This window comes from Microchirus variegatus, assembly GCF_963457635.1.
Source record: "Microchirus variegatus genome assembly, chromosome: 16".
Taxonomy (NCBI): domain Eukaryota; kingdom Metazoa; phylum Chordata; class Actinopteri; order Pleuronectiformes; family Soleidae; genus Microchirus; species Microchirus variegatus.
Genome location: NC_139817.1, coordinates 5,852,561 through 5,866,556, shown reverse-complemented (window position 1 = coordinate 5,866,556; position 13,996 = coordinate 5,852,561). Strand labels below are relative to the sequence as shown.

Genomic DNA, 13,996 nt, shown 5'->3' with positions numbered 1-13,996 from the left:
GTACGTGGTGAGACTGAGACACCAGAGCCGAACTCGTTTTCAATCTCACGACGTGTCCTTTAATAACAAAATGAAATGGAGTGTATGAATGAACTGAGGTAAACCGCGCATCGTTTTTCATTAAGACTCAACTCGTCACAATGTAACCGTCTCTTTAGGTTCTCGCTACTTCACTGCTGGTCGTAACTGTTTCACAAAAATGGCCGACCGATGGCCAACGGTCATAATTCTCAGAGTGGTTTCCATCGGAACAAAACATACATGCTGTATATGTTCAAGTGCAATTACTGTACTGCTGCGTGTCCAACATTTGAACTTTGACCTTCTCTAACTCTCGGCAGGTATCTACGCAATAAGCAACACTTACAGATACTGGCCACACACACACACACACACACACGTGTTCATATGGTGAAGCTCGGCAGTACATAAATATTTGGATAAATATTTACAGTATTGACAGAGCTAATGCAACATTTATTTTTTCTTGAAATAAAATGCGAACTCTGAGGAACCATTTTGGAATCTTATCCAAATTTAACTACTCTCGGAGCCAGCGTGATGCTTAAATGCCGGTTTTTTAGCGGAAAACCAGCCGCCGAGCAAAGCCTCGGGTAACGCGAGAAACGTAAACTGCTTCGCGGCACGACGTGCGCGCACACACACACACACACACACACACATCCCTTAGCCTGGTACTGGCTTATAAGATCAAGGCAGTGATTGCGTTATTTCAGACGTTCATCGCGGTAGAGCTGGCGTTGTTGGAGGAAGCGACGATTGCACGAGAAACACGAACATGGCTCTGCGGCTTGTGTTCGCTAGCTCCGTTAAAAACGGGATAAAACGGTAGATGATGGATCGATGATCGCGGGTGGTGTCGTAAAAAGAAAAAAAAACTTGTTCTGAACCTGTAGGGGGAGCTCCGCCGTACAGTTCAAGGCTGTGGTTGTTGTTGTTTTTCGGTCGATACAGACGCGACTGTATCCGCTACACGACGCAAAATAACAATAAGGCAGCGTAGTAAACAATTTACTACAAACAATCAGGAAAATATAAGTTACAGTAGTTAAAGAGTTCTTATCCGAATACATGAACGCGTACAAAACACCTGGAATGAATACTCTTGCGTACCTCGGCGTGTTTTTTCCTAATAACTTCAAGTATTGCGTATGCATTTGTAGCGGGACTTCATGATCTGTACCACAGAGCAGGAGTGTCTCGAGTATAAAAGTTCACTAATAATAAAGCCAGTATAGTGCGAGCGAGTCCAACAGGAGGAGCGGACGAGCTCAGGCTGGTTTCTCCTCCGCCTCATGCTCCTCTTCGTCCCTGTCGTCCTTGACGATGCCCTCGTCGATGCTCTCCAGCCTCAGCCTCTGACCGTCCAAGTATCTGGGCCTCGTCGCCGTCCTCGTGGAGAACAGCGTCCCCGGCAGAGCCACGTCCTCCCCGAAAAGGGAGAGTTTGGCGTCTGTCTCGATGGCCTTGGCCAGGCAGGAGGCGAAAATGACTAAAGACTTGTGCGCCTCTGCGTGGACTTGGACTGAGGATGTGTTTTCAGCTGAAGAGAGAGAGAGAGAGAGAGAAAGCAGACACTGAATGACTTGTGGAGGGAGGAGGGACTGAGGAAATGAGGGGGAAGAATCCAGGAGGATGAGGGAAAACTCTTTTTTTACACCTCACAACCTCATTTCTCGTTTTTTTATCCCATTGCGTTTGTGTTTACAACAAATACGCAACATGGGAAAGAGCCTCTTCCTCTTCTTCTTGCTCATTCTTCCTTCTTGTATTTGGCAGTGTTACAGCGCCACAGACAGGACTGTTTTTGGGGGGCGGGGTTTAAAAATAACAAAGAAAAAGAATGTTTATGTCCTACAGAATGGGACAATCCTCGAGAGCTGAAAATATTAATGGATTACTACATTTTGATCATCGATTAATCGGTTTGAAGCTATGATTAAAGCAAGATTTCTGCTAGTTGTAGCTTCTTGAATGTGATGTTTTTCTTTGCTCCACATAACAAATAAATCATTCGAAATTAATCGTTTTAGTTTGTGGACAAAACAAGACGTTCGAGAACATCGTCATTTCCAGGTTTGACAAGTTTTTTTATATCATTTTCTGACATTTTCTGGACCAAACGATAACGACAACAATCGTTATGATATTTATATATATTTTCATTTTTGATGTCGATTCAACATGAAATTGTTTATAAAAACAACCAAAAACTGCCATCGCTAGCTGCCGTTTATGTCCTCAACGTCTGTGAATTGTCGTTTTGTTGCGGTTAACGCTCACGTAACGATGGTAACAGTCGTACATTTGGATTCTGTTAACCTGGGAAACATCTCATAACCTTCAGATTATAATCTACTTTGCTGTTACACAACTACACGAGGACAGCCTTCACCTAAAGAAGAACGTACACAAAGGGGAGGTTGGGTAATTGGGGAGACATGGTGTGATAAACCCTCTCTCTCTCTGTGTGTGTGTGTGTGTACTCTGTAATCTTTTGTGGAGAAGAGCCGGGAAATGACACTTACCTTTGGAATGCTCCACCTGGTCTTCAAAGGTGACCGAGCTCCGCCTCTTCGCCGACGGATTCCCGTGCTGCTGCTGCGCGTGGGAGGAGCCGTCGGTGGAGAAGTTATCCAGCAGCATCACGTCTGTGCCTGTGTGTGTGTGTGTGTGGGGGGGGGGGGGGTTAATCATCATCATCATCATCATCAGCTCACGTTTATTTGTATAACACAAGACGTTACTCGTTATAATAATAACATTATCCTGACATTAAAATGTGGATTGTGAAACGTGAATATGAGGCTGGACCACAACTTCCCAGTGAGTGCGGGAGTCAACATTGCGTGTTTTATCTCCTGTATTTAGACTGAGGAGGACCACAAAAACATGACTGAGTCATCTTTTTTCACACTTTGCCGACTGATAGGGCCAAATATAAGGATTTAAATTATAACAAAAAGTTGATTTTGCATAATATGTCCCCTTTAAATAAAAGATAAACAGAAACACTTACATGAGTCCTGGGTGAAACTGAAGCCAGTGTCTCCTGTGCTGCTCCCAGGAGCCAGCAGGTGTCCTCCTCCTGCCAGCATGGCGGTCAGGTGAGGGGACATACCCAAGTCTGCAAACATAACAAGAGCATTCAGGTCAAACAACAAGCACACAAACTACACAACACAACTGTGTATACAGTATGAAAAAATGAAGATATAATCAAACTCAACCACTTACTGTTATGTATACAAGTCGTTTATTATCCTGCCAGTTTAACATCTATACGAATACTTGTGATAGTAGGTAGATTTTTGCCATTTTAATTATTTTTTTTTTAATTTAATTCGATAAACGACCCATTGAAATATTGAAATATAAAAGTGCAAGTAAAAAGTCAAGTAAAGTACAGGAGTTATGGTTGCAATAAGAAGTTAATAACGATATTACTTAAAAATTCGTATTTTTAACTTAATTTTTCACATTTTTGTTCTCAGAAACTTGATTAACGGCATTTATTATACATGGGTTGATGATCCGTTGAACCATGTATGTGATATTTAGTTGAACAATTTTGTGTATCATTTGTTATAATTTAACTGCTAAATCCAGTTATATATCAGTAATATTATACATCAGAAAAAAAAGAAAAGCAGAATAAAATGGCATCTTATCTCTGTCACCTGCTACCTCCATTTTTAAAGACTGGCATCAATAATAGAAGAGAGAGTTGTATTAATGTATCACTGTTAAGAACTAATGTTCTTGTTTGTTTACCTTTGATTAATCAATTAATAAAGGATAATCATAGAAACTTTTGCTGCTTTTTCATCTTTTTGAGCCTTTTGTCAAATCAGAAAACAACATCATCTTGAGCTTTAAGAAGCTACATCAGAGACACAGGTATGCTACTATTTCACATTTCTTTGTGAGATAAAAATCATCTACATTTCCCACCTGTGATTCTGTTGGAGATGCTGAAGAGCCGGGACGTCCTGTGCCGCGTCGCGAACGACTCCCTGTAGTAACGGTCGCCGAAGCACATCCCCAGCAGCTCCTTCCTCACCGTCTTGTTCCAAAGGCCGTAGATGAGCGGGTGGCACGCGGCGCTGCAGAAGGACAGCCACGCCACCAGCGTCTCCAGCCCCTGAGAGACGCTGCCCTGCCCCCACAGAGCCTCGCTGCACACCACGCAAACGTACGGCCCCCACGTCACCAGGAAGGTGCCGATCACCACCAGGATGGTGACGAAGGCCTTGCACTGGCTGCCGGCGTACACCAGACTCCGCCGGCTGCCGTTGGACGACGTGGACGTGCTCGAGTTCTTGCGTCCGTTCCCCTTAGCAGCGTTGGAGTCTTCCTGGGCGACGACGACGGTGCCGCAGTGGACTTTGCGGGCTTTCATGCGGGCCACGCGGAAAATGACGCCGTAGCACCCCAGCATGACCACCAGGGGCGGGAGGATGCACCACGTGACCCAGAAGGCCGTGTAGCTGGGCTCCCTGTGCCAGGACGCCACGCAGGTCCACTTGAAGCAGTCGAACTCGAAGGAGGACCAGCCGAAGAGAGGAGGCAGGCAGCCCACCAGAGAGTGAAGCCACACGTACGCGATCACCACCACCGCGCGGTTTCCTGTGATCTTCATGGGGTAGATCATCGGGTAGAGCACGGCGTAGTACCTGTGGCACAACGAAAACAAGGCACAACGGTGAGGTTTGGATGTGAAATACAGTAAATTCATGGCTGCAATTTCCCTCTCTACATTTACTGTAAGAGGATTTCTGAAAAGCCAGAGACTGAGGAGAACAAAACCCACACTGTTAACTAGAATTCCCCAAAGGTGCTCGGGGTAATTAGGACAGTGGTGAGAACAGTGAGGGTGGTATGTTGCAGAGAAACTTCTACTACAGTAGGTCTTAGTAACCACATTTTTACAATCCTCTGTGCTCCCTGACAGCAGCAATTACTGGTGAATAAATATAGACTTTTATTAGACCTTTATTTGAGTGCACTGCAAGGTCAGGTTAGGTTGATACGATCCCATATAATTGATTTTTAATACGTAGATAGATCCCAAAACAAGCACAAACATAATGGATTCCAAAATGAATCACCAACCACTTTTATCATCAATTAATCAATTATTTTAAATAACTGAAACAAGTTTTCAGCTTCTAAAATATGAATATTTTCTTGTTTCTTTGTTCAAAATACCAAATAAATCATTAAAACTGAATAATTTCCATTCGTGGACAAACAGCACATTCGAGTACATCATCCTTTACAGCAGGGTTTCTCTGTTTTTAAAACACTGATTCATATTTTCCAGAATTTTCTGGAAATAATCAATAATTGCCATCATAACTGGGACATTTTTGATTTTTCTTCGTAGGCTAATTACTCCATTAATAAGATACTATTGTATAACTCATATTGACACGTGAAGTTGTTTTGTTTAATCTTGCCACTCAAACTACTTCTTCAGAGACAGTGCACGCCATTTTTAACTTTTTTTTAAATGCATGATCCATTCGACTGGTATGTAGAACAGAGACGATTTCTCCGAGACGAGCGCTGCTTCCTCTAATTTGTCACAAATTACACGGTCAAATGTGTTACACTGCATTTACAGTTCATGACTAAAAGTGCGCTAAAACGCGATCTACTATATATACGACTAGTGCGTTCGGAATCAGCCGTTTTGACGTGATTTTCGGCAGCACAGAATAATTTTGTTGTTGTTGTTGCTGCTGCTTTACTGTGGCGAGCGAGACCGTGATTGAATAAAGCAGCTTTCCTCGCTTCAAAGACCAGCAACCATTGATTGATTATCTGTGTACTGTGTATAAAATTTGACGATAAGTGGACATTTGTATATAACTTTGCCGTGTAAGTCCGTCTAATGCTTGTCACTTGAGCTGGGACAAACACCACGTCTTACAAATGCTGTTAACTAATCTGATTTACAAGGATGCCTGAAAACAGCAACCATAGGAAAACTCTCAGGCACAGAGAAAAGGGTCAAGTTTATTTAAAAATATATCTTTTTCTCGATTAATCGACACTGAAATTATGTTCTCAAATTAAATTATTATGTCGCAGCCCTAGCACAAATACTAAAACAAAAAGATGTTGACTCAGGTGCCAGTGGGCGCGTAAATCAAGATTAAACACTGACCTGTCGATGGCGATGGCTCCGAGTGTGAGCATGCTCGCAGAGCTGATGAGCAGGTAGAGCAGGGCGGTGAAGTTGCACCACACCACGCCAAACACCCACTCCCTCTTGGCGGAGCTCACGGCCACGAAGGGCAGCACCAGCGTGGACAGCAGCAGGTTGGACAGCGTCAGGCTGAACACAAACTTGTTGCTGGGCGTGAGCAGGTACGGCCGGCGGTAGAGGGTGGCCACGACCAGGAAGTTTCCCAGGCAGGCGAGGAGCGTGATGGTCACGATGGAGACCGACTCCAGCGCCGCCAGACCCTCGCCACTCCCAGCTGCCGCCGCCGCTGTGCAGTTTCTACTGACGTTCATGGTGAGAGGCCGGGCCACCGGACAGGTGAAGGAATGGTGGGAGACTGTCGAGGAACAAAAACACAACAAACCTTCTATTAACCTGCCACGTTTGTTTGTTTACACACTTTCAGCTCTTATAAATCCTTCAATCTGATGGTTATTTCTTCAGAAAACACTGATTTTTACCAGTTTTGGACCAATACAGATACTGATCGATACTGATTCCCGTCCCTAGCTTCCTACGGTGGTAACATTAAACATATAAAAGAACTCTAGATATCATACATACATACATAGCATCAAATCTTCTGTTAACCTGCCACCTGTCAGTTTGTTTACACACATTCAGCTAATCTGTTTTGAGCAAAGAATACGGACAATATTCACATTTAAGAAGCTGAAAAATCAGAAAAGCTGCTTGGTCTTTTACTTTAATTTAGCTTAAATGCTTTGTTTTTCTCACATTGTTGTTATTGTCCCCCACCCCCCTTTTGTTAGTTAGTTAGTTGTTTTTCCTTATCTCTAGTGATGGATAATACTTTTATAAGCACATATATTCTATTTTCTTTCCTTGTTTATCTCTGCTTTATTCCATCAACCACACTGGGGACAACATACAGTATGTAAATTACCTATAATCTGGCATATTTATGTGCAGATGTTCAATAATGTCAATAATGAAAAACAGAGAAAAGTACTGATGTTATGAAATGGATTTATCCTTGAAAGACACATGATGACTTGAGTGAGTATTGTATAAAATATATGGAACAAATACAAATTTACAACTTTTGTCCCACAAACAACAAATAAATCAGTTTCTTATTATATAATAGTATGTTTCTACTCTGATGATACATTCTTGTTAACAGGATATTATTAAAGGCAAAATCCTTCAGTTTAACACAGGATATGAGACATTTGACATCCTTATATAATATGAAATTGTGTAGCCTGGAGCTACACAGTTTGATATTTTTAAATTATAACTTTATTTATGCATCATCTATGATCAGTTCATTCTTATTTTTAACCCTAAGAAACTTTACATTTAATTGAATTAGGGTACAAGTACATTATTCTGATGTTTTTTGTTTAATTTGCTGTACTTTTAATCCTAATTTTCACTTGCTTTTTTTTACTTTAATTAACATTTTATTGTATTTAATGCGCGTTGGGTAACTGTCGTAAAAAGTCGTAAAAATGCGTTTTAAAAGAAAAACATGCTAGCGTCTTTAGTACGATTTTTATTGCTGTTTTCTTAGTACGGTTTAAGTTTCAAGTTTTAAGTTTCTGAGTGGAAAAGTTAAACACTAAAACACAAAGTTTGACAACATCGTTTACTTTCTATAAAGCACATTTCCAACACTTAAATACACTTTAACAGCGTGTGAAGAGTAGTCTACACCGCTCGTTAGCATCGAGCTACCGTTAGTTAGCCGGGGTTAGCTCAAACTTTCTCCCCATTGTCCCCGCTCTGAAACACGGTCACTTTATCCCCCTTTACCTGCTCTGGTTCGGCTCCGTGGCTCCACATTTGCTCGCGTGCGGCGACAAAAAAACGTCCATCGTGTTTGGTTTTAATCCCCAACTGTTATCCAATAAGTGAGGTCCAAGTCCCGGGGAGAAAGAGGGACGCAGGACGCGGTGGAGTTTTACGGAGCGACAGAGACTTGGAGCTAAAGAATCAGTGCAGCTGCGGGTGCGATGCACGGGTTGCCAGGTTTACGTAACAAAAAAACTCGGCTATCCACACTACCAGCTCCAGTGTTTACACACAAACACCAATGCAGTACTGTGTGAACTATAAACACGAGATGAAACATCATATTTTAAGTAAACACAGTTTATATATCTACCTACATGTCTATGTTAATCTACAGAGAAACTGTCAGAGAAAAAAGACGGACCTGGCAACCCTGCTCCTCCTCCTCCTCCTCCTCTTCTCCTCTTACAGCAGCAGACTGTGGGTGGTCGTCGAGCACAACTGTCCTGTTTTCACCTCCTCATTGTGACATTATTAATGCATTTAGCGTTTGTATTATCGTATTGTAGTTAAGTGCTTTTGTTGCTTTTCAAAATCCCCATGACAACACGACTCTGGACGGAAACGCAGGATGTAAACACGGACCGTGAACGCATCACGACTATTTATTCATGTGTGTGTGTGTGTGTGTGTGCGTGTGTGTGAAACATGTGTTGGTGTTTATTTCTGTGACAAAGAGCAGTTTGTGTTTGTGTTTGTGTTTCTTCTGGACCACACACGTGGATCAAAGCTCCACCCATACACACAAACTTCGTCAACTTCCCCTCAACCAATGAGAATCGTCGGAGGTAGTACTGATCCTGACCGCGTGGTGGCGCAGTCTGACTTCATCATAACTTGCATACTTGTATAAATGCATCATAAAAAAATACATACACATATATCTATATATAACAATCCATATTTTACAATTACAATTTTATGATGCAAAATAAAAGCTTTTATATACATGCAGTAGTTTCATGTTGAAAAGTTCAATATTTAATAACATTACAGCCAAAATATATTTATTATTATTAGAAAAACGTTGGTAATAAACATGAACAGTATTTTTATTGTGTCATTCTCCAACAAATGCATTTAAATTACCTTTGACACATTTAAAAGATAACCCTTTTACACTCTTGACTTTTAAAAAAATAATGCTAAATACAATAATTTAATTGTATTTATAATAATAGAAATGATAGAATAATACTAGTTTACCAACCTGAAATAACAACATGTTAAAAACATGTTATGGCATATTTGTTTTATTATACAGTTTTAGTATACATTTGTTTTTAACAGAAGCCGTGTAAACACTAAACGTTTGGATCGTCAACACAACAACATCAGGGAGGATGAGGGGTGTGTGGTACAGTGTTGTTGTTGTTGTTGACAACAACACTGAACCCACTTTCACTTCAAATCTGGAATCTTTACCGCATATTTGTCCCTTTATCTCACCGTTATAGAAAAATTTCCAGATTGTTTTGTAAGATGGTGCATTTAAGTTACCTAAAAACAATTTAAATAAATCAAAACTTCAGCATGGGGGTCTGTGGAGTGTAGTCGGTCAGAAGAGAAACCACCAGACCCTGAAAGAGAGAAGAACCGTGTTTTCCCAGCACAAACTTGATGGATCAGTCAGTAAAACAATTTATTTTTTTCCCCCCAATCTCACCATGATTGTCCATTTCCTATTCTCAGCCTCGGGGAAGACGAGGGAGCGCGAGGAGTGGAACACCTCGTCGTCCACCTCCTCCATTTTACGGGGCAGGCAGTGCAAGAAGGTCCAGTCTGGTTTGCATACACTTCCCGTCTGAAATTGCAATTTAAATACATGAAAACGTAACACGAGGGGTAAATAAACCAACGTACAATGAATGAATACCTTCATTGTGATCTGGTAACCGTCAAAGTCTTTGAGCCTCTTCTTCTTCTCCTCCTCCTGTCCCATGCTGACCCAGGTGTCGGTGACCAAAACGTTGCTGCCGTGCGCCGCCTCCATGGGGTCGGAGGTCAGAAGGAGCTGTGTCCCGTGCTGAGACAAACCATAGAACATTTAAACACACTCCACACGACACACACACACACAAACACACACACAGCCACAATGTGAGCTCACCTCTCTGGAGAGTTTCTGTGCCTCCTGGATGATCCTCTGCTCCGGCTCGTAGCCCTGTTAGTGACGCAGCTTTAGAGAGTCATTACAGCGCAGGACCACAAATGCGACAATCTGTAAAAAGTACAACCCGACGACGGGCGTTAAAAGCAGGGGAACCTTCGGTGTGGCGATCCTGAGGTGAACGCCCAGTTTGGCAGCGGTCATCATGAACGAGTGCAGGACGTTGTTGCCGTCTCCGATCCAGCTCACCGTTAATCCCCGGAGGGACCCGTAATGCTCCTGCGGTGAAAAACAAAGCAGGTTTTAGTGATTTATTCGTCGCTCATTAGCATTTATTTTCAAACGTATCATCGACGTATAAACAAGCTGCTGTGTGGATTCATTGTAACCGTGTGATGCACGAATATATACATGTTGAGTGGAAGAAAAAATATTGTAATTTTTTAAATTATAATTATTATATTTTTTTTTTATTAAATAATAATTTAAAAAAATATATTATTAAATAAAGGAAGTAATTAATTAATTATTTAAAAATAATTATATAAGAGTCTTTAAGTTAATATTTTATTTTTTTAATAATAAAAACATTAATTCATTAATTCATTAATAATAAAAAATAATTAAATATATAAGAGTCTACAGGTTTATTTTAATATTTATTATAATAAAAAACATTAATTAATTAATTAATTAATTAAATAAATAAATAAATAAATAAATAAATAGTCTGCAGGTGTATTTTAATATTTATGATTATTATATTAACCATAATAGTAATTATAATAATAAGTTAGCTTTATTTGTTAATCACTTCTACAAAAACAGTTGCAAATTTGAACTTTGACATTTAAACCAAAACACAAAGCATAGCAATGTGACCAAAACAATCCTATTCATGGTTAATATTCAATGGAATTGGTTTTTTTAATCATCATAAAAATACTTTATATACTACTTTTTATAATTTTTCTTGGATTAGCATACAGTATAACAGTGAATGGAAAATCGATCACCATGAAATTAAATTTAACCTCGACGTCGTTGTACTTTATCATTGGTTTTGCCATTTATTTATAAATCCTTAAATCCATAACGGGAACGCTGAGCTACCTGTAAAGTGAGGAAGTCGGCCAGGATCTGGATGGGGTGATAGAGGTCAGAGAGGCCGTTGATGATGGGGACGGAAGCCGCTTTATCCAGCTCCTCCAGCGTGGAGTGACTGTACACTCGAGCCAAGACGACGTCACAGAACCCCGACAGAACCCTGAGGAGAACGTTCCGGAGACTCAGCGACACCCGGACATTTGTGGATATACAGAAGAACTCGACTGACACCACAACCTCCATCGACAGACTCACCTGGCTGTGTCGCTGCAGCTCTCGTTCACTCCCAGGTGGATGTCCTGAGAGGTGAGGAAACAGGGGTGTCCACCCAGCAAAGAGAAGCCTGCAACAATAATATTAAAGCAAATTAATATTAAAATGTTGGGACTGTGATATTAGACATTAAGTAGTGTAAATGACTGGATTTCAGAGCAGCAGAGTGTGTGTGTGTGTGTGTGTGTGTGCGGACGCTTTGTTGCTTCTGTTCCTGAACGTCAGCACTTCTTTTGTGTCCACGTTAACAATGATTTTGATGTGAGGACGTATCTGTGCAGCAGAAAACTTTACTGAAGACACAATTCTAACCATAAAACCAAGTCTAAACACCGAAAAAGCTATTTTAAGTTGCGACAGAGCGTTAAAAAAGTGTTTTGGTCCTCACAATGATATAAATACACACACACACATAGACACACACACACCTGTCTCTGTGGACATTCTTGTTCTGGTGCTCCTCTTCTCAAATATCATTGCAATCGACTTCCCTTGCAGGAGAGGAAGATACTGAAATAGAAATGATAGTTTGCCTGTTTTTCCTACGGTGGCCCTGGAGTGCCAAACACACACCACAACGTAAAGAAAAACCCAACAGCAATAAAATATGAAGAAAACGCATAATAAAACTGCTAAAATGTTCATAAAACGCAACAAAATTAAGCACTTTGGTAATGTTTTTGTGCTTAATGATGTGTTTTCATTTTAATGTTTTAGCGTTTTCTCAACTTTTTCAAAAAAAATATTGTCGTTTTGTGTTCTTAATGTTGTAGCGTTTTCTTAATGTTGTAGCGTTTTTCTTAATGTTGTAGTGTTTTCTTCTTGATGTTTTAGCGTTTTTTTCTTGATGTAGCGTTTTCTTGATGTTTAAGCGTTTTTTTCTTAATGTTGTAGCGTTTTCTTAATGTTGTAGCGTTTTTTTAATGTTGTAGCGTTTTTTTAATGTTGTAGCGTTTTCTTCTTGATGTTGTAGCGTTTTCTTAATGTTGTAGCGTTTTTTTAATGTTGTAGCGTTTTCTTAATGTTGTAGTGTTTTCTTCTTGATGTTTTAGCGTTTTTTTTCTTGATGTAGCGTTTTCTTGATGTTTAAGCGTTTTCTTCTTAATGTTGTAGCATTTTCTTCTTGATGTTTAAGCGTTTTTTTCTTAATGTTGTAGCGTTTTCTTCTTGACGTTTTAGCTTTTTCTTCTTAATGTTTTAGCGTTTTCTTAATGTAGCGTTTTCTTAATATTGTAGTGATTTCTTAATGCTTTAGCATTTTATTAATGTTGTAGTGATTTATTCTTAACATAGCGTTTTCTGAATGTTGTAGCGTTTTCTTCTTAATGTTGTCCTGTTTTCTAAAATGTTGTTGTGTTTGTCACTCCAGGGCCACCGTATTTTTCCAGTGTTGTTACAGTGACACATGCACAGATTAAACACACACACACACAAACACACACAGAAGTGATGACACTACAGAAAAAAAACTGTAGAAAACCTGCTGTTGGTGCTTGATGCGGTGTTTGAGGTCTCCTGAAACCCACAACAGTCTCTGGATTTCATCTGAGCTGAAATCCTTCAGTGTGAGGAAACTGCGACCCTTTAGATTCACTGCAGCGCAGGACGAGCTGAACACACAACACACACACAATAAAGAACAAACAATAATCCAGACACACAAACGCCACTGCATTATCATCATCATCTGTGTCTCTTACCTGAAGCTTCGTGAAGAAAGTTTGAGGAAAGTTTCTTTAAACACAAGTTTAACAAACATCTCAGCTGCGTTCATTCACGATCCAAACAGAACCGCAAACACGTGTCAGTGTTTCATCACTTTCTTCACTGAGGAGTTTTGATAGTCCGGCTGCTGACCACGTGCGCCAGGAGCGAGCAGCCAATCAGCGACGAGGCTGCTGCCTACGTCACTGCAGGACGACGGGGAAAAGTGGGCGGGGCTTATTTTTTATTTACTTTTTTTTAGAAGCTTCTTGATGTTTGTTTTTATGCATTTTTACTGCATTAAAAAAAAAAATCAAAATCGAAAACCGTTTTTTACTTTAATTTAATTGTTTAGTTAGTTTAGTTTAGATCTAGTTATTTATTTGTATACAATATGCTTAAACTATGTACGTATTCATTCATATATAATATATTTAAAGATAGATTGATGGGTGGGTAAAGTTTTATCTATATTGATTAAAATTGGCTTTTAAATTTGTTTTATTTCCAGGCCTTTGTGCTGAGTATTTTTTTTTAAATATATATATATATATATATTTTTAATTATTATTAATAAATCTAATGAATTAATACATAAATTATTTTAAAAAACAAGCCTAATTATAAATTCAACTTAACTTTCACCATCAATTATACACTTAAATCCATTTTATCACAGGAAATTTTAGTTATATGTTACTGAAAATATAGGTTTTTATTTCTCT

General features: G+C 39.8%; 2 protein-coding genes across 2 annotated transcripts; both read right to left on the bottom strand.

Annotated features, from left to right (window-relative positions):
* Positions 1-1,292: 1,292 nt before the first annotated feature.
* gpr161b (G protein-coupled receptor 161b) lies at positions 1,293-6,549 on the bottom strand (the record flags this gene model as incomplete). The annotated part of the gene is made up of 5 exons (XM_083902578.1): positions 1,293-1,564; positions 2,550-2,678; positions 3,041-3,148; positions 3,976-4,697; positions 6,197-6,549. The coding sequence occupies 5 exons, from the start codon at positions 6,547-6,549 to the stop codon at positions 1,293-1,295; spliced, it is 1,584 nt and encodes a 527-aa protein (XP_083758704.1).
* Positions 6,550-9,323: 2,774 nt separating this feature from the next.
* otc (ornithine transcarbamylase) lies at positions 9,324-13,385 on the bottom strand. Its single transcript, XM_083902460.1, has 10 exons — positions 13,268-13,385; positions 13,048-13,177; positions 11,996-12,077; positions 11,550-11,637; positions 11,301-11,454; positions 10,344-10,466; positions 10,188-10,241; positions 9,954-10,103; positions 9,744-9,881; positions 9,324-9,657 (listed from the first exon to the last, which is right to left on the bottom strand). The coding sequence occupies exons 1-10, from the start codon at positions 13,339-13,341 to the stop codon at positions 9,598-9,600; spliced, it is 1,053 nt and encodes a 350-aa protein (XP_083758586.1). The 5' UTR covers positions 13,342-13,385; the 3' UTR covers positions 9,324-9,597.
* Positions 13,386-13,996: the final 611 nt, after the last annotated feature.